This window comes from Catharus ustulatus, chromosome Z, assembly GCF_009819885.2.
Source record: "Catharus ustulatus isolate bCatUst1 chromosome Z, bCatUst1.pri.v2, whole genome shotgun sequence".
In the NCBI taxonomy this organism is placed as follows: Eukaryota; Metazoa; Chordata; class Aves; order Passeriformes; family Turdidae; genus Catharus; species Catharus ustulatus.
In genome coordinates, this window is record NC_046262.2 from 12,029,962 (window position 1) to 12,049,861 (window position 19,900).

Below are 19,900 nucleotides of genomic sequence, written 5' to 3' on the forward strand. Positions count from 1 at the left end.
AAGTTAGGAGTGTCAATAGCTCCAAGAACAATAAAAAAGGTACCTGAATAAACTGTAGGATTTCAAAGAAAAGTCTTTAAGTTTTTTATTGTATTAATTTCTACATTTAAAGCTGAAAAGCTATTTAATACACCATCCAGCAATTGCTTCTGATATTTAACTTACGGATGATATATAGAAGTGAAAAAGTTCAGGCATGCTAACTTTTGGTGGGTTTTTTGTGATTTTGGTTGGTTGGTTAATTGGTTTTTTCGGCATTCTGATTGTAACCTTTGTGAAGCATAGTACTGAGATGGGTTATCACTATCAGATAAACAAAGCCAAGCTTAAAGGATGTAAGCATACCAACTCTTAAATATCCTACTCTAGCTTCATATTAATAATTCTACCATTTATAGTTCTATACAAGTTAATACAGACTTTGAAGAGTGAGCTCTCAAAAATGCAAAAATTTTATTTATTTAAAAAAGAAATAAATTTTATGTATTTTTAAATGCAAAAATAAAAATCTTAGCAACAAAATTCTCCTGTCATGGATTAGCTGCTTTATTTCCAGTGCAACTTGGAGTGATAACTGTTTAAGCTATTTCTCTGCAAATGAATAAAACAAAGTTTCTTCTAATATTTCAGATTTATTTCCTTGGAATTGCACAAAACTGTTTTTTCTGATTAAACATAGGATTATTTCTGTTTATATCAGAAGAAACCTTATATGGCTGTTAAATTCGCTTACAAAAAGTGTTTTCTTGATAACAGGTGCGGCAGTAAACAAGGGGAAGAAGATTACAGGCCACTATTTGAGAACTTTATTCAAGATCTACTTTCAACAGTCAATAAACCAGAATGGCCAGCTGCAGAGTTGCTACTTAGTTTACTAGGAAGGCTATTGGTAAGGGATTCTTGTTTCTAATATATTAATTCATTTCTTATTGCAATGAAGACTTGTTTATTTCTGCTGAAGCTACTGTAGGAATGCTTTCTGATTGTTGGCACACATGCAGAATATAAGAATTTCCTTGCATATACCACTATTATGCAATACATAAATAATAAAATTTTAGTTAGAGGATCATTCATATGGATCTTTTGAAAAATTATATATTTTCTCATGGAAATCCAGTTTCACTATTTGATTACATTTTCAACATTAAAAAGTGTAATTTCATAGCATCTAATAAGTGTATGTATTTATTTGGAGTAAAGTCAGCCTAACAGCTGTAATTATACATATTAAGTATCTTCTCTGGACTATTCCCTTCACACAGAGCCAGAAAACAACTCAGTGGTTTGGTTATTTATAACTACAGCAAATGCTTATGACATTTTCCAGAATGGGACTATTTTTGTTGGTGTTTTTTGAGTGTTGCTTGTTAGTATTATAATGTAATTACACAGTAATTCGAGCAGCTTCTTGAAAACATATTGTATGGTCCTGTACTTGGTAAAATGTAGCTCTATGTAAATAATGAGGAGGTAGCATTATGGTGCTTAAAATCTCTGCTGTTGGAGATCTGCTATGCTAGTTGTCCAGTTTGTTTAATGAAAATGTGTAACTAAAAACCACCCTGACAGATGCATTTGTAGAGTGAGAGAGACCTAATAAAAAAGAAACATTAATAAAAAGTAAGTAATGTATGTGTGATATAATTAAAATACATAATTTTTTTCAGTATGGAAGTTTTTGCAAATGGAAATTTTAACAAGGTAAAGCAGCCTTTTGTGAGAAGAATCTCTGTGGCATAATTAACTATTTTTAAATGTCTATTCTGCTTTTCTTAGGTTCACCAGTTCAGTAACAAATCTACAGAAATGGCATTAAGAGTTGCATCACTTGACTATCTTGGAACTGTAGCAGCAAGACTGAGAAAAGATGCAGTCACTAGCAAAATGGATCAAGGATCTTTAGCCAGAATCCTCAAACAGGTGTGTGAGACATCTGTGGCAGCAGGATGGAGATCTATCGATTCAAATGCTTGAAATTTTTAAATATGCTTGAAAAATTGACATTATGGAGTATCAGTCTAAATTCACTGTTTAGGTTTCTGAATCAAATATACACAATTTATATGTATCGCATTTGTTAACTCATGTCTTCCTTGCACCATTTCTGTAGCAATCCTATTAATTAATTACAGCAGTTAATCAGTTTTCTTCTGACAATACTGAGGAAATAATGGAGCAGCAGTTGGATTCTGTCTTAAGAGACCTTAAAAACACATAGGAACCTGCATTTGCTATTGCAAAGTGGAATATGAGCTTTTGGCATTCAAATACATGCTTTAGAGTGATAATCTATTAGTCTTGTAGGGATAGTTTTTACTTTTTTTTTTTGTGTAATGTGAGGTTTTGGGGGAAGTTTGGTGTTTTTTACTGAACTTGCTTATGTGTCCGTAGTGGGTTGATGCTGGCCAGATGCCAGGCCCCCATCCAACCCATTGACTGACTCTCCTCCTCAGCAGGACAGGGGAGAGAAAATTTAATGAAGGGTCCATGGGTTGAGATAAGGACCATGAGACATGACTCATCAAATACCATTACAGGCAAAACAGGCTCAACTTACGAGATAGGAATTTTTACTAACAAAATCAGAGCAGGGTAATGAGAAGTAAAATAAATCCTTAGAAACACATTCCCTCACCCCTCCCTCCTTCCCAGCTCTACTCCTACCCCAGCACTGCAAGGAGACAGGGAATGGGGCTTGTGGTCAGTTCATCACCTGGGGCTTCTCTCACTGCTGAGGGAGAGGAGTCATTGCCCTGCTGCACCCGGGGGTCCCTCCCATGGGAGACAGCTCTCCATGAACTTCTGCAGTGTGAGTGCATCTCAGGGACAGCAGCTCCCTGCAATCTGCTGCCATGAGTCCATCCCAGGGACAGCAGCACCCCTCACAGTGCTGCAGCAGTGGGTCACTCTTCCGTGGAGTGCAGTCCTTCAAGGACAGGCTGCTCCTCCTGGAGCAGGGCCCTCTTCCCACAGGTCTCCCACAGGCTCACAGGCTCCTCTCAGGCACCCACCTGCTCTGGTGTGGGCTCCTCCAGGGCTGCAGGTGGATCTCTGCATCCCTGGGACCTCCCTGGGCTGTGGGGGCACAGCTGCCTCAGCATGGGCTGCACCAGGGGCTGCAGGGGAATCTCATTTCCAGTGCCAGGAGCACCTCCTGCCCCTCCTCTTTCCCTGACCTTGGTGTCTGCAGGACCGTTCCTCTCACGTGTTCTCACCCACTCTGCTCTGGTCACAATTACATCTGAACAATAGCTTTTTTGGGTTTTTTTCTAAAATATGCCATTACAGAGACATTGCCATCACCTCTAGTTGGCCCAGCCTTGGCCAGCAGCACCTCTGTCTTTGGAGCCACCAGGGATTGGCTCTGCTGGACATGGAAGAAGCTTCTGACAGTTTCTCACAGAAGCCACCCTTGTAGCCCACCCCCTACACCAAAAACCAGGCCATGTAAAATCTTTTCATTAGAGAGTTCGTGCTTGGATTTCTGCTAATGCTGCCCAAAATCTGCAGGAGTAGCAACATATGCTAAAGCAGGGTACAGTAATTTCACAACTATAAGGCGCACCCTTTTGACTAAAATTTTGCCCGGAACCCGGAAGTGCGCCTTATAGTCTGGTGTGCCTTATCTGATGGACAAAGTTCAAAAAATTTGCCTACCCGGAAGTGAGAGCTGCGAGCCGCGGGGGGAGCCGGCAGGGCCATGGCTGCCAGGTGGAGGCGGGGCGGAGCAGCGGCGGGCAAGCCTCGGCCACGTGGAGGTGGAGCCGCCCCTCCAGAGGCACGCCCTGGCCCCGTGGAGGCGGAGCCTCCCCTACACAGGCATCCTCCAGCCCCGTGCAGGCGGGACGGCCCCTCTACAGGCACCCCCCGGGCCTGTGCAGGCGAAGCCACCCTTCCAGAGGCACGCCCGTGCCCCGTGGAGGCGGAGCCGCCCCTACCCAGGCAGCCCCCGGCCCTGTGCAGGCAGTACGACCCCTCCAGAGGCACCCCCCCAGCCCCGGAGAGGCAGCACGGAGGGGTGGCGGCCATGCCCCGGCCCCACCGGATACAGGAGGGCCTGGGGGCCCGTGGCACCGCCCCTGCCGGGTACAGGCAGGCTCAGGGCCCATGGCGGCCGGGTTGAGGTGGGGCCTCAGCCAGCAACTGCGCGGAGGGAGTTGGGGGCGGAGCCTCACTGCAAAAAAAAAAGTGCGCCCTATAGTCCGGTGCGCCTTATCTGATCTACAAAGTTGCGAATTTTGCCAACTCCCGGGGGGTGCGCCTTATAGTCCGGTGCGCCTTATGGTCATAAAATTACTGTATATATTTGGGCTTTATACATAATATGAGAAAATCTCATGTCTCATGTGTCCTTTTACAAACAGGGACTTGCATTTTTCTTATGGATACTATACATTTCTTTCTGAACTAACCATTTCAGGATTTCCTTCCACTTCCCTGAAAAAACTAAGATCTCTTACATGTGCTGCATAATGACCATGAGATTTATATTGAAGGAAAACTTCTATACTTTTCAGGCATTCAATTAAAGAGTAAAAGTTATCTACTCGTTTATGAAGCTGATTCTTCCCATAATTTCTTTTGATTAGAATATTCTACAACATACAGTGCTAAATCTTTATGTCCATGGCATAATTTAATTTATATTTCTGTATGATAAGGGATTATAATTCTCCACTGTTGACAGTGACTCTGACAATTTTACTTTATACTTAGTTAGGAAGTATTTCAGAAGAATCGGTTTCTCTTTCCTCAGAACTTGTAATAGTATTGACAAATATTCTAGAAAGATATATACCTGAGAAATTACCTGAATTCTTCTGTTTGTTTTCGGGTTGTTACAGGATTAGGTAGCTGCTAGGCATTGGCATCTGCAAAAAATGAAATTGCTGTGGGCAATTGGTGCTAAAACATTGTTCTCAGTTTCTCAGGAAACTTAACATCAGTAGGGTGGACTATACCATCCATGCATTGTGGAAGGTGTGTACTATACAGTACCATCAATTAGGATAATCTTGTTGTGTTATTTATTAATTTGTGAGAGAAGAACAATGTGATGAAGAATTTTTTTTTCTGTCTGGAGAATTTAAAGCCAAAAATTATTCTTCTACTTTATTTTTGATTGTTGAATATGATTATTTATAGGCTTTCAAGTTCTCTTTGTTCTGGGATTGTTATTTGTTTGAAAGTAGTTAGCCAGTTAAACATCAAGCACCCCTTATATTAAGCCAGCTATCTAAAGAATTTTAAGTTTGTGAAAGGCCAGAATTTCTACATTTTTACTCACAATTTTCATATACATCAGGGTGTTAAATATATATATACACACCTAATCAGTATTATATGTCTTGTGGGCATGCTTTGAACTCTTGAAGTCATTCATTTTGGGGTAAAAGAATAATATGTTTTCCTGCTGTAATAGCAGCAACTGCAAGGATCTCAGTGTATCAGTATAACATTGTGGAAATAAAGATGTTTTCTGGGTTTCGCCCTTTTGTATTTTACTGTGACAGAGGGTCCTCAAGCAAGATCATAGAATGAAAATGAAGTGAATCAGTCAGTCGGTTTTAAAAGCAGTCTTATTCTGCTCTTAGTTTTTTTTTTAAACTTTGTAACTAATTGGTTAAAAAATTATTAATGCTGTATAATTATGCATGTAACTGACTTCAGTGTCTTTTATATGTGGACACATATGCAAATATATGGAGATTTGCAGATGGCAATTATGACTGTGCAGTATTCCTGTTTATAACTGTCTTTCTACTTGTAACAGGTTTCAGGAGGAGATGATGAAATTCAACAGCTGCAAAAGGCTTTGCTAGATTATCTGGATGAGAACACAGAAATTGATGCATCATTAGTGGTAAATTTCATCTGTCTTTCATTAGGAATGTATATAAATAATTTCAGAAGCACGTACTGAAGAAAGTTACTTTTGATTATATATGTTAGTGCTTCAGTTAAATTGTCACCCTAACATATGGTCTTGATCATGTTTTCCCAAATAATGTTGATACCTTAGATTCCCTAAATCTCATTATAAATCTGTTAATTTTCTTTTTCTGTATCTGTTGATTTTTTTTTCTGTGCATCTTGTTTTATTTCTCCAGTTTTCTCGGAAGTTTTATGTAGCTCAGTGGTTCCGTGATACAACAATGGAGACAGAAAAAGCAATTAAATCTCAGAAGGATGAGGATTCATCTGAAGGAACTCATCATGCAAAAGATGTTGAGACTACAGGACAAATCATGCATAGAGCAGAAAGTCGCAAAAAGTTTCTTCGCAGCATCATTAAAACTGCTCCATCGCAGTTCAGTACATTAAAGTATGTTTCAGTACCACTTACTTCTTTATTAGCCATGCTTTTGCTGTTTTAAATTTTTTTTTGAGAACATGACCTGATTAACACATGGAATTTATTTCAGGATGAATTCTGATACTGTGGACTATGAGGATGCATGTTTGATTGTTCGCTACTTGGCCTCTATGAGGCCGTTTGCCCAGAGCTTCGATATTTATTTGACACAGGTAAATTGTGACTGGCAGTCTTAGTATAGTGAGAAACAGTTGGATTCTGATTCCAAACACTTTCACAGCCGTATATCTGTCTACTGTTGAGCAGAGGTATTTACAGGCCATGATAACATCATGTGCTTTCATGTTCTGCATTGATGGCATAAGTGATTAGGTTTCTCTTTCTTGAATGTGTTTTGTGTGTTATATTGTGCGCACATTATTTATCCGTGTATGGCAATGGCAAAATCATTGTATGCACACAGTGAGAGGGTCATTAAAAAGTGTTGAAATAATTTTCACAGCTTCTGTAAGATGCTTGCTCCTTTGGTAGGATTAACTCATGAAATTGAGTTTAATTTGATTTGCAAGTAAAAACCAGATTGGCCAATTCATGCATTTTGCTATCCCTGGAAGCTGCTGTTTGACAAGTGTAATTTCTTGCTTTTTCTGGGAGAAGGGCACTAACACTGGCACAGTGGCGTATTTGAAATTCAGTACTCGTTTAGGTTGTATTACTTAAATTGATCTGCATACAGAACCATTTTTAGAGTGCCCATATCCAACTCTGCTGTTAAAAGAACCATGGTGAAAGCCACAGCTGGATGGCAAAAGTAGAATTTAAAGTTAAGAACCTTATCACCCATTTTAGAGAAGTAGCAAATCGTGGTAAATATGCATGTTCAGTTTTCAGTGCCATAAAACATCACTTACATGCACCTTTTTATTCTCTGAGAAGATAAACTCAGCTTTTAGTTATTATTATTTTAGTAATATTATTTGCATGTTATTCTGTTGCATTTTTGCTCTTAATTATTATTTGGTACTTTCCCAAAGCAATGGAATCTTTGTTTTTGTTGTTTTCTAGATTCTGCGTGTACTTGGTGAAAATGCAATTGCTGTTCGAACAAAAGCCATGAAGTGTTTGTCTGAGGTTGTTGCTGTAGACCCCAGTATTCTAGCCAGGGTAAAAAAGAAAATATTTACCAAACACATATCACTCTTAAAATAAATCTTTATTTCTTATTCTGAATCTTTGTTTCATTTGTTCTTTTTAGCTGGATATGCAGCGAGGAGTTCATGGGCGACTAATGGATAACTCCACTAGTGTACGAGAAGCAGCTGTGGAGCTGCTTGGACGATTTGTGCTCTGTCGTCCCCAGCTTGCTGAACAGTATTATGACATGCTGATTGAAAGAATATTGGTACGGTATTTATTGTGGTATTTACAGTAAAAATTTGCTTTTAATTGAGCCTGTTTAATAAATTGGAATTGTTTGAATGGTGGCCCATCATGCTTTTAAGGACAACCTTGTAAAATGCACCACTTAATTCTAGGGAGGCTTTATTAAGTTGAAAGGTGAACTTATACAGAAAGTTGTGCTACCTCAGGACCAGATCTATATTTCTTTGGATTCCATTAATAGTGCTCAAATTAGCTGTGTCATGGTTTAAGTTCAAATAGGAGTTTAGCATGCAGCTTCTCACTCAACCCCCACATCTCTTACCCCCACCCTGGTGGAATGAGCAGGAGGATTGCAGTAAAATTTTCATGTTGAGATAAGAATATTTAATAATTAAAAATAAAGTGAAACACAGTAAAAATTGAAAATCATGATAATAAAAAGGAAACAAACCATTGATGCACAATGCAATTGCTCACCATCTGCTGACTGATGCCAGAGTCCCATTCCCAAACCTAGATTGGCTGTGCTTTCTGATAACTCCCCCCAGTTTATTATCAGGCATGACATTCTGTGGTGTGGACTATCCCTTTGGCCAGTTCAGGTCACCTGTCCTGGCATGCTCCCTCCCAGTTTCTTTTGCCTACCTTCTCATTGGCAGAACATGAGACACGGAGGGGAAAAAGAAGTCCTTGACTTAGGCTAAAAACAACTTAGCCAAAACCAAAACATTTCTGTGTTATCAACACCATTCTCATTTTAAATCCAAAACACAGCACTGTAACAGCTACTTGAAGAAATTACCCTAGCTTTAACCAGGACAAGTTGAAATAAGGAATTTTCCTGCATATTTGAAGTCTGAAATATGGATTATTGAGGGCAGCTTTTCTATGCTATTTTTAGTGCTCTTTTTTCACAAAAAAGTGGGTTTTTTTGTCTAGGTGCTCAATGTTAATTTAGCTGTCAGATATCATTAACTTATAGTATCCATGTCAGGATACTACACTTGTACTAGTACTGCACTTGCTATAGTTACACAATAAAACAAGTTTGTGAAGGCTTTTGGAGATACATAGGTCATGTGCATACGGTACTACATAAAGCAGTTAAACATGACATTCAAAATCAACAGATTTTGTGTAAGGTAATACAAAGTGAAGCTCCTCATCTATCTCCTTAGATGAAACCTAGTAAAATGGAAACTACTGCCTGCATATATCTTATCCATAAACTTTTTCTAAAGACTTAAAGTATTACTATCCAAATCTATAGTGAATCTTCTGTGTTCCAGTAAAGTAGCTGAAGCATCACATATGGCTTGTAAGTTCTTGAGTTAAGAAATGGATTAAACATTTGCAACATCATGAGCTCTTAGATGGGCAGGTATAGATGGAGAAAATGTTTCAGCATTCCAGGGACTCAGCCAGAGCCTTTAGAACAAGTTATGCTGAACTTTTGTATAAATGCATTCCGGAAGATTTTAGTTGCTTTTTCTAAATACATTTTGCAAGTCAAATTGGGTGACCTTCAAATATTAATTTATAAAGAACATAAATTAATGTTTCTGATTTGTTTTCAAGAATGTAATTCTTTTCTCTTCGCAGGATACTGGTATCAGTGTCAGAAAAAGAGTCATAAAAATACTTAGAGATATCTGCATTGAACAACCAACCTTTCCCAAAATTACAGAAATGTGTGTGAAAATGATTCGGAGAGTCAATGATGAAGAAGGCATTAAGGTAGAATGAAACCTACCCTTCAGAATTTTAATTATTGTTACTTCAGTGTTTCCCTATTTTAACAAAACAAAACAAAAAAAGTATTTAAATTCTCCTTTGTCATATTTATGACTTACGAATTTTTAAGAGCTGATATTTTAGCTTTCTGTTATTCTCTCTGACTTACTTTCTTTTCTGTCTTCTGTTTTCTGTAACTTCTTGCTGACAATCAAAATACTTTAAATATTTTCCAGAGATTTTTTTTCTTCTTGCAGGTATTTTCTCTGGTGTGTATCTTTTCTAACAAGTAAAATTGGCATATAAAACTTTAATTTCTGCAAATTAATACATTTTAAGTTAAAATTAACTACTTGACAATAATACATACCATTATTAAAGTTATAAAGTATTAATTTGTCTAATTTTGTATTAATTTTGAAGGTTCAGTGAGACAGTTATTGCCCCTGAAATGTTGCTTATGTGCTCATACTCTACCCTTTGTGCAGTGTGTATTTGCAGAAGGGCAAAACCTCATGTAATTGTCACCTAATAAGCTGAGAATGATTATTTGTTTAATTTGACCAAAAAAACCCTAAAATTTTTGAGTAATTAGGGACACACCTGTAATAATTTTGTACCACAATTTCAATAAAATTTGAAAACTTTAAAACTGCAGAAGATATTTTGACCTCTTGAGATATGTTAATGTAAAGTGACTTTCTGAGAAGACTAAATCAACAACAGATGAACAGATAGAGCCAAGGTGTTGCTGGAGAGGGAGGATTACCATATTCTCTCCCCTCCTTCCCCTTACCTTTCTAACAGTAAGAAAAAATCAGGCATAAACTTCAATGTGTTTTTAACAATTCCATTAATGAGAAATAATTTTGGAATAATGTTTGTTCATTTACATTCTATTCTATATTGTTCTGTATTCAAAAATATTGGAAGGTAACATACTTCCTATATTTGAGTGTAGAGACTTGTCTCTCCCACCTTGCCACAGCTGTTTTATAAACTAATGGAACCTACCACTGCTGCTGAAGTTCTGCTGTAAGGATTGTTTATTCAGTTGTCAGCTTCCCAGCTGTGTTTTTCTGAGGAGTGCCAATTAATGCAGGAAGGTGATAACTTTATTTCTGTAGCATCAGTTCCCATTGTTTCATTTTGCTGAAGTTTGACATGAGATGAGTAGAAGTCCTGTAATAGTAGGTCTGGGTCTGTCTCAGATGACATTTCCTACTACAGTCTCATTTAAATTGCCTAATTCCTTATGAAAAGGCACAGATTATCAGCACATCTGTTGTATGGATATATTAGAAAAATAATACTTGTGTGACCGTGTACATTTATTTATTTATGCTAATACTTTTTTGTTTTCCTTCAGAAATTAGTAAATGAGACATTCCAGAAGCTCTGGTTTACTCCAACTCCACACCATGACAAAGAAGCGATGACAAGGAAAATACTAAACATCACTGATGTGGTATGTTAAACAAATTTGAGTTGTGTGCAACATTCAATTTTTGTTCTTAGTATCTTAGAAACATTATCTGTATTTTTTTGAACACAATAATATGTTGCATGGTTTCCCTTTTTATGTTTCCTGGCATGAAATGTATGCCAAAAATATTAATGTGATTGAGCAGGCTGTAGGAAATTTTTAGTGCTCACTAATCTGCTAACAGTAATAACTGTGACCACACTATATTGAGATTCCATCAAGTACTTTTTAAGTTAAAACACAACCAGTTTTTGTTGTATGTAGCATTCTACAGGAATTGCTACTAGCAGCATATAGTTAAGCCTACCTAAGAACTTGTCTTGTAAATGAAAATTTTCCTCAAACAATTGATAGCCTTTATTTGACAAGGTTAATAAGCTGTTTTAATAAATACAGGGTCATGTTATTACTCAAAGTAAACTGGTGTTTGCATAATTGTATCTCACTTTTTAGAAGCAGCAAATTAGATCACACATCTCCAAAAAACAAAATGTTTCAGATAAAAATGCTGTAGTTTGTAGTGAAAATACATTTTATAAAACCACTGTGCTAAAAGATGTTTTAATATCAATTATTCAAAGGTCTAAATCTCAACTTTAAAAACTCAACTTCATTACTTACAATTACAGGTTTAAAACCTCATTTTGCTTTACAGTATTTTAAAAAGATATAGCCTAGTTTGTATTTTTCCTGTCTGAGAAGTCAATTTGACTTCTGTTTAATTCTCACTTCTCCTGCCTGTTCTAATTTGAACCTCCTGTGTACTGGTCCTGACATATGATACCAGTGAAGGCTTGGTTTGTTTATATAAAAACACACACACACATGTATATATGTACCTAAATAAAGGTGTGTGTGTGTGTGTGTGTGTGTGTATGTGTGTGTACTTTTCTCAGTAACAGAACCCAAGGAAATGGCCTGAAGCTGTGTCAGGGGAGGTTTGGGTTTGGTTATCAGCAAAAGGTTCTTCCCCAGATGGTGTTTGGGCACTGGAACCGGCTCCCCGGGGCAGTGGTCACAGCACCGTCTGACTGAGTTCAAGAAGCATTTGGACAATGCTCTCAGGCACATGGTGTGTGACTTCTGAGCTTTGCTGTGCAGGGCCAGGATTTGGACGTGATGATCCCTGTGGATCCCTTCCAACTCAAGACTTCCTGTGGTTCTATGATATACATGCATGTCCATTTTCAAAGTGTCAGGATTGTATTTATACATAAATTTATGCAAAATTTTCTACAAAATGGGAGCTTATCTTGCACTAGAGACAGCAATCTCTAGTAAAGCACGTAGGCTTTATGTTGTATGAAAATACAGATTCTAGAGTCACTTAAATTGTGGGAACTATTTTTCATATGCAGAAGACAGTTTCTGGTCTCCATTGTTTTTAATGCATGTAGAAATGTATGCATATTTGCTGGTCCTTTGAGATGACATCTGTATTGAAATAATTTGTCTTCAGATGCCTTGTATATTAACTAGTTTATTCTCAAAAATACTTATAGGTTGCAGCTTGTAGAGATACAGGGTATGACTGGTTTGAACAGCTTCTTCAAAATGTAAGTAATGAAATTTGAATGTATAGTAAAATCATTAGAATTTTAGTGTTCCTTTTGCTTCTAAAACACATAGAAGGGGAACTCCAAGAGCAGTCCTACAATAGACAAATTCAATTCCTGCTCTTTAAGAGCTGACCGTTTTTTAATATCTTTCTTGGTACAATTTTCTTTGGCATTAGTTTCTGTCTTTGCAAATTATCTCTTAAAAATACTTCACTTCTTGGTTTTGGGAGGAGTTTGATTTGTGTGTTTGATTTCATTAGTTCTTCATTAATGACTGACATAACACAAATTCCACAACTAAGGTAGTTAATTCTGAAATAAGGTATCTAGTGATGTTGATTTTCTTTAAACAGTAGATAAGTGTATTTTCATATCCAATGTATTTTTTACACAATTTATGGAAGCAGTGAATCTTCAAAGTATAAGTTACTTCTGCATTATATTCTACTTACATCTAATACCAGTATTTCTAAGAATTGAGCTTGGCTTGTTCATATCTTTTAACCTGTGTTATCATTCTCTACATTTTTCGTGCACTGCTTAATTTTCAAGCAAGAAAATCCTTTGATTCCATTCTTGCCTGGAGTGTCATGAAGATAGGTTATCAAGCAAATCAAGGCCTCTTCATTAAGAGCCTCTTCACTGACAGAAAAACTGTAATATGGAACGAGAAGTCCTTCTTAGATACTAGAATAATCTTCTATGGACACAATTTTAGTATTCAAACTCATACGTAAAAAGTTTAAATAAAGTGTTGATATACAGATATATTAGATCCTCATTTGGTATTTTAGCTTAGTGTCAAAAAAAACATTTGTTTTTAATATGCATTTTATTTCTCTAAGCATTTTAAAAATCTTTTAAATCCTGCTAGTTTCTGCATTATTTAATTAAGCAGAAAGCAGCTTTCATCCCAGTGCAAAAAATAAGGAGAATTACTGTGGAATTTTATTGCAGTTATTTTCTCGTTACTTATGTTGCTTTTTTACTTCCATAATTTTTCTTTTCATTACTATATAAGTTGTAGAGAAATACTTTTGTAGTCTAAAATCTTTGTGTATCTGTAGTAATTGTTATAAAATTAGCGTATATCCTATGCAAATGAATGCAGCTTAACATTAAACCATTTTCTGTTTCGTCTGCTACAGCTGTTGAAGTCAGAAGAAGATGCCTCATATAAACCTGTGAAGAAAGCCTGTACTCAACTTGTTGACAATTTGGTTGAGCACATTCTTAAGTATGAAGAATCTTTATCAGGTAATATTATTTAAAACTCAGCTAAAATCCCTGAATTTTTTATGATACTGTTACAGTTGGTTAAATCACTTCATTGCAAAAAGTTACTGTTCTGGAATTCTTGTTAAAAGCTGCTTGTAATAAATCATTGCTCTTAAGTGATGAAATTTTAGGCACTGTGTAATAATAAAGCCTTCCTAATCTTCACTAGCTAACCATAATAGTAGAACTACTTTTAAAATAACTCAGATCACTAAAACAAAAATTAACATGGCAAATCTCATTTGCATTGGTATATTCTACATTTGTAATATGAAAATTGGCTGGGCTAGTCTAACATTTACAGTAAGGAATTTAAAAAGTAATGATGTCTTTGATGCATCTTTGCTTCTTTTTTCAAGTCTTTTGTGGTCACATATAAATGTTAACACATTATGTTCCCATTTCTAATAAGAACATTCTGTTTTGATTTTTAAAGAGATGCAATGAAAGAGATAATCAAAAAGTGTTTTTCCTTGCTTAAACAGTACTTGGTCTTACTATCCTTTTTGTATTTTCTAATATTTTGCAGATTCTGACAATAAAGGTGTGAATTCTGGTCGCTTGGTTGCTTGCATAACCACTTTGTTCTTATTCAGCAAAATAAGGCCCCAGCTAATGGTCAAACATGCCATGACCATGCAGCCATACCTGACCACTAAATGTAGTGTAAGTAGAGAAAATCAGTCTTTTCCCTACATAATTGTGCATGAAAATGAAAATCTGTCTTGTATACTTGATGAAATTTGAGGTAGGAAAAGGAAATTTTAAATTGTGGAGTTTTTTCATGAGCATCATAGCTTTGGAGATTACAAGATGCTTTTGAAGATCGCTGTAGCTTTTAAGACGTTCTTTCTCACAACCTACCTCCGTATTTTGCAGCCAAATGAAATTGAAACCTGTGCTGCCTCTTTCCCAGTTTTTCTCCCTTCAGGAAATAGTTTCTTAGAATTGTTTTAGTTTACAGTCACAATCTTAAAAGTATTAATGTTTAACATATGAATCTTAAGACTCAGGATAAGGTTCCATAAGATAGAGTGATTTAAAATATATAACAAATATATGAGAAGAAAAACATTTTATTTCATCCTCTTCTAGACTTCATTTCTCACTTCTCTAGAGCTCTAACACTGAAGGCCTCCCCCAGTCAGGTTTCTAATTCCTTGCAGCAGTTTATGCCAGTTTGATCTGGCACCCTGATTGGTTAGAAGAGCAGGACAGGATTAAGCACCCATTGCTCAAGGCTGATGAGCATGAATGGGTGGCAGCAGTGCCTTTCAATAGGTGAGTTGCCCAGGGAGGCTTAAGGGGTAATTATTAACAATTTAGACTGTAGATACAGCCTGGCACTTTCCAGGCATTTTTCCACATTCTCTAGGCACATTTACAGCAGGCTCTTAGAGCTGCTTCTAAACAAACAGTATAGGAAAGACTTATCTAAATATTTACTTGCTGCAACTCATTTAGTGGGTTGCAAATGGTTTGTTTTGTATTTACATATGGTTGAGATGAATCATAGAATTACCACTGACAACTTGAACATGTCAAGTAGCTTGATACTAGTACTCAGGATTTATAATATCCTGATTAGCAAGCTGGATTTGTCAATAGTCCATCTCTACCAGTATGTGTCTCTAACAGATGTTTTCCATAGATTCCACACTTAAAATATACATACAATCATGATAATGCAAAGTAGTAGTAGCTTTAAGTGTATTTTCTACACTTGTGCACATTATTACCATTTGTTTAAGGTGCATTAAGTCATAGCATAACTTAATTTTGTTGCTGATACCTGGTTTTCAGGTCCTGTGTCTTCTCTAGTGTGCATATCTCAGGAACAGTTCCTAGATTTCTTGTATTACTCCAGAAAATTATCAGACCCAAAGGTTTTCAAGTCTGACAGAGCTTTGATAAGAGGTGTAATTCTGCTCATCCAGGTTTCTTTCCCCCCAGGATGCCTGCAGTAAACAGAACTAGATTTCATATGTTTCATGTAATTTAATAAAAGATGTAAATATATAAATATTGTTTTAGATGTTTACCAAATATCTCAAATAAGCTGGAATTTTTAACTTAAGTGTGTATTAATAGTACTTAGCTTATCCATGGCCAGAAGTGTTAAACACTATAAATCTTGTTGTTTCAGACCCAGAATGATTTCATGGTGATCTGCAATGTTGCAAAAATCTTAGAGCTTGTAGTGCCGCTGATGGAGCACCCAAGTGAGACCTTTCTTGCCACTATTGAGGAAGACCTCATGAAACTCATCATCAAATACGGCATGACAGTAAGTTTTTAATTGCTACTATTGTATTGATTCCACATGACTTCGGTTTAAAGACAGTCTGGTCTTCATTATGAAGCTAACTTTTGAATCAAAAAAAATCAGTGTACTTGGTTTACCAGGGTTTTCATGTGGCTTTCTGTATTTTAATGAGTTTGAGTAGGTTTGCAGAGCAATCTAAGGAGGGACATTATATTATATCTGTTAGATTGTTAATTTTAGTTCAGCATAGCTTTTTCCTTCACAAAAGCCTCAATTTGAACTTCTAAGCAGATAATGTATTTGTTCTTTCTTGCTCCTAGGTTGTTCAGCACTGCGTGAGCTGTCTTGGGGCTGTTGTGAACAAGGTCACCCAGAATTATAAATTTGTGTGGGCCTGTTTTAACAGATACTATGGTAAGCAAAATCATAAAAAGAAATTTTCAGTTTTGAGTACAAGTCTTATCTGAGGGATACACCACAATCAAACACTGTGATAAAAACTTTTATTTTACTGCAGGTGCACTTTCTAAATTAAAAAATCAACACCAAGAGGACCCCAACAGTACAATACTCACTGCCAATAAACCAGCACTCCTTAGATCACTTTTCACTGTTGGAGCACTATGTCGGCATTTTGATTTTGATCAGGAAGATTTTAAGGGCAACAGTAAGGTAAAATAGCTTTCATTTATTCTCCATGTCTTAAGTTTAATGAATGCTCCACTTCTATTTGAAAGCACATTATTCCAAGGCCCCCAAAGGTATATATTTTTCCATAATGCATATGGTATAGCTGTCTGGTTTTTAAATACCTGATTTTGCAAGGACTATGCAGTGAAGTTGTCCATCTCCTTTCCTTTCTTATATATATGCTTTCTATAAAAGATTAAAAACATCTGTTTCATCTTCAAATAGTATTATTTTTGTTTTAATTTCCCCAGGTTAACATTAAGGATAAAGTACTTGAACTGCTGATGTATTTTACAAAGCATTCAGATGAAGAAGTACAGACAAAAGCCATTATTGGTCTTGGTAAGCAATATTAATAGTTTTTTATTATTCTGGTCTAGTAAAAATCCATGTGGATCAGTCAGAATTCATGTATTTGTGTAGTCTCAGAAGTGTTTGCTTCAAATCAAAACTTACTGCCTATTTTGTTGAGAACTGGTCATAGCAAAGCTGCCAAAGGGTTGCTAGTTGTGTAAGTCTGCAGCAGCCTGAGTGCTTTTGACAGTTAATGCCTTTTGATGTGTGATCAAGTTGTAGAGGGAAGCAAATTTCCAAGGTAATGAACATGCTGGTTTTTTACTCCACATGCAAGTATGTTATAGCTCCAAACCTTGTTTTTCAGTCCACAAGGTAAAAAGAATGGAAAAACTTGGAACATTTTAGGGGTGGAAGCAGCCATTCTACAGGAGTCAAGGGAACTGCTGTTTTTGGGATTAGTATGGCATCAGTGACTTGCGGTAGAAAATGAACTGCTGCTGACTTGGAGACAAAATTGTACATCCTAGAAAATCTTGTTTGGACAGATTGGTCTTGGTATCTGGAAGAGTTCAATTCATGGTTATTGCTTGGTCTGCAATAAATTGTTTCCAAGGCGTGAGAGCCTCCATTGTATGATTTTAACTGTGGACAAGAATTTGCCTCCTTATGTTGCTGTTTAGGTGACTTTTCAGATATCCTACTCTAATACAGGCTAGGGAGAGCTATGAGGATAAGGATCGAGACTGAATCTTCATTTCATATTCTATGAGAAACCATTTCAAGACAGTTGAGCAGGATTAATGGCATTGGAGTTGCCCCTGTTTCAGGAGAAAAGCCATGGTTCTCTGCACTACATCCAGTTTTTCTAGGCATTATATCAATGTACATGACACTTACCTAGTCTAGTCCAGTTTCATTGCTCTTTACAGAATATCATCACTGGGGTAGTGTTTGTATTCTTAACCACAAACATGATCACTTTGCTCATGGATATGGAGTATGTCACATTTGCCAAAAATGTTTCTAAATTATAGACTGAACTGTGATCTGTTTTGTCAGTAGTCGTTCTTCAGATTTTTTTTCTGCCCATAAGCATTTCAATTTTTATTTTAATTAAACCTCACTGTTTTTAGTGATATATTGATTTCATCCAGGTACTGATTCTGAAGATAGCTGTTGGATGTATGGAGATGTGATAGACAGTGCAAATTTCCACCTCAGGCTGGTCACTGAGCAAAGCTGTAGAACTCATTCAGTGTTTGTGAAAAGGACTAGCAAGCTAGCTCAATATTTACATATGGCGAAAAGGGTCATGTGAAGAATGTACTTTCCTATCAGCCTGTCACTTTCGTAGGGACTTTGCCTCAGGGTGTGCCGCGGCTGTTGAGGGATTAAGCTTGATCTTGTTAGTAAATTTAGCTAAAATTTTAAGTACTTAACAGTTAACTCAGCCAAGTTCAGTGGTTACTCTAAAGATTCTGAACAGAGTGAAAACAAAGTTGTGAAGAGAAATAGTATGGCAGCATCTCTGAGATGTGAATTCTGTCCTTAAAAAAACATACAGCAGGTGCCTTTCTTCATCTCCTATGAGAGGATCTTATGCCAAGTAAGATTTCTTCCCTGATTAAGTGGAGATGGAAAAATAAGAATTTGCCTGAGAACACTGATGGTTTAGATTTCTTAAATTGAATGAAGAAAAAGTTTTATGAGTTGTTACAGATATGTCTATGTGCTTTTAATTTTTAAAATTAGCCAGAAGAAATGGGTTGGACTTTTCACAGAGACGGTCAAGTTACAAACATCAGTCTACACTTGTATAGACTGCACAATCATACCACATACTCTGAAGACGACCATAATTTCTTTTTTTTCTCTTTTCCCTTTCTCTCACCTGCTTCTCTGCTTCTTGTTTTGAGACTGAAGTGAGATCTGAAACACACTGAGGGCTTGTCTTGGACTTAGCCTTTACCTACACTGTCTTATTGTGTGCATGGAGCCTGTTTTATAAACTTGACTCAATGTTCTCTCTATTACAGCTATGTTTATGTATTGTTCTTGCATAATTTGATTTGTTTTCATTTTTCCACCCATTTTTGTTTTATGTTTCTATTTTTCCTATGTGCCCATTTAAAATCTGAATTTTTTTGTGGTCATAGAAAATGCATTTAATGTCTACTTTTCCTAAACAGTCTTAAAAGCAATGAAGTAGTTAAAGTAAATTAAATTAGGATGTAATGTTCCCATTACTGTTTTTCTAAGATACTTCATAAGAGATTGTCAGCAACACTTCTAAATTTACATATATTATCTAAAGTGTATATACTGCCAGTAATTTAGAAGAGTTTTTGTTAAATACAGATTTAAGAATAGCCAGTTCATTGACAAGGCTAAGACTACAGATGACTGTTCTGTAGTGTTTGTCTTTCAAAACACATAGTCTTGGGAACATTTCAGGTGATCTTCAAGAGAAGACTACAATAGATATATGACAGCAAGACATATAAATTTTACTGTGTGCCCTGGTTACTATTTTTTTCTATTATTATGTTAAATACTTACAGTATTTATCAATTTTTCTGCATTTTCTCTGCATCCATATGAGTCACATTTTACAGTTTCAGCAAAATGTTTGTCTCTAGATGTATTAGAATGTCTGTATTAGAAAAATAACAGATAATTTTTGGTAATGTTCCTTTCTTGTTCTTATGATAGTTCCTAGTCATTGAGATGCAGGCCACTACACTGAGCCTAGTTCTAGACCTGTATAACTTTCTGTGCAACTGCCCTGGGTCAACACTGCATTTTATCCATCAAACAGAGTTGTGGTTAATACAACTCCTTGTAAGCAACAGATGGTATCCATGTGGAAGTGTGATTCTGTTTGGACT

At 36.5% G+C, this 19,900-nt stretch overlaps 1 protein-coding gene across 3 annotated transcripts in view; it reads left to right on the top strand.

The window, feature by feature from the left end:
* The window catches only part of NIPBL (NIPBL cohesin loading factor), a 140,873-nt gene that overhangs the window by 112,176 nt on the left and 8,797 nt on the right, over positions 1 to 19,900 (top strand). For all 3 annotated transcript variants that reach the window (XM_033085249.2, XM_033085248.2, XM_033085251.2), the window contains 16 exons: positions 757 to 889; positions 1,780 to 1,923; positions 5,777 to 5,866; positions 6,114 to 6,328; positions 6,429 to 6,531; positions 7,385 to 7,483; positions 7,575 to 7,721; positions 9,305 to 9,439; positions 10,806 to 10,904; positions 12,425 to 12,478; positions 13,630 to 13,738; positions 14,289 to 14,425; positions 15,906 to 16,046; positions 16,346 to 16,439; positions 16,543 to 16,697; positions 16,967 to 17,057. In XM_033085249.2, the coding sequence (XP_032941140.1) occupies positions 757 to 889; positions 1,780 to 1,923; positions 5,777 to 5,866; positions 6,114 to 6,328; positions 6,429 to 6,531; positions 7,385 to 7,483; positions 7,575 to 7,721; positions 9,305 to 9,439; positions 10,806 to 10,904; positions 12,425 to 12,478; positions 13,630 to 13,738; positions 14,289 to 14,425; positions 15,906 to 16,046; positions 16,346 to 16,439; positions 16,543 to 16,697; positions 16,967 to 17,057 (1,946 nt within the window). The remainder of the gene's footprint in view (positions 1 to 756; positions 890 to 1,779; positions 1,924 to 5,776; positions 5,867 to 6,113; positions 6,329 to 6,428; positions 6,532 to 7,384; positions 7,484 to 7,574; positions 7,722 to 9,304; positions 9,440 to 10,805; positions 10,905 to 12,424; positions 12,479 to 13,629; positions 13,739 to 14,288; positions 14,426 to 15,905; positions 16,047 to 16,345; positions 16,440 to 16,542; positions 16,698 to 16,966; positions 17,058 to 19,900) is intronic.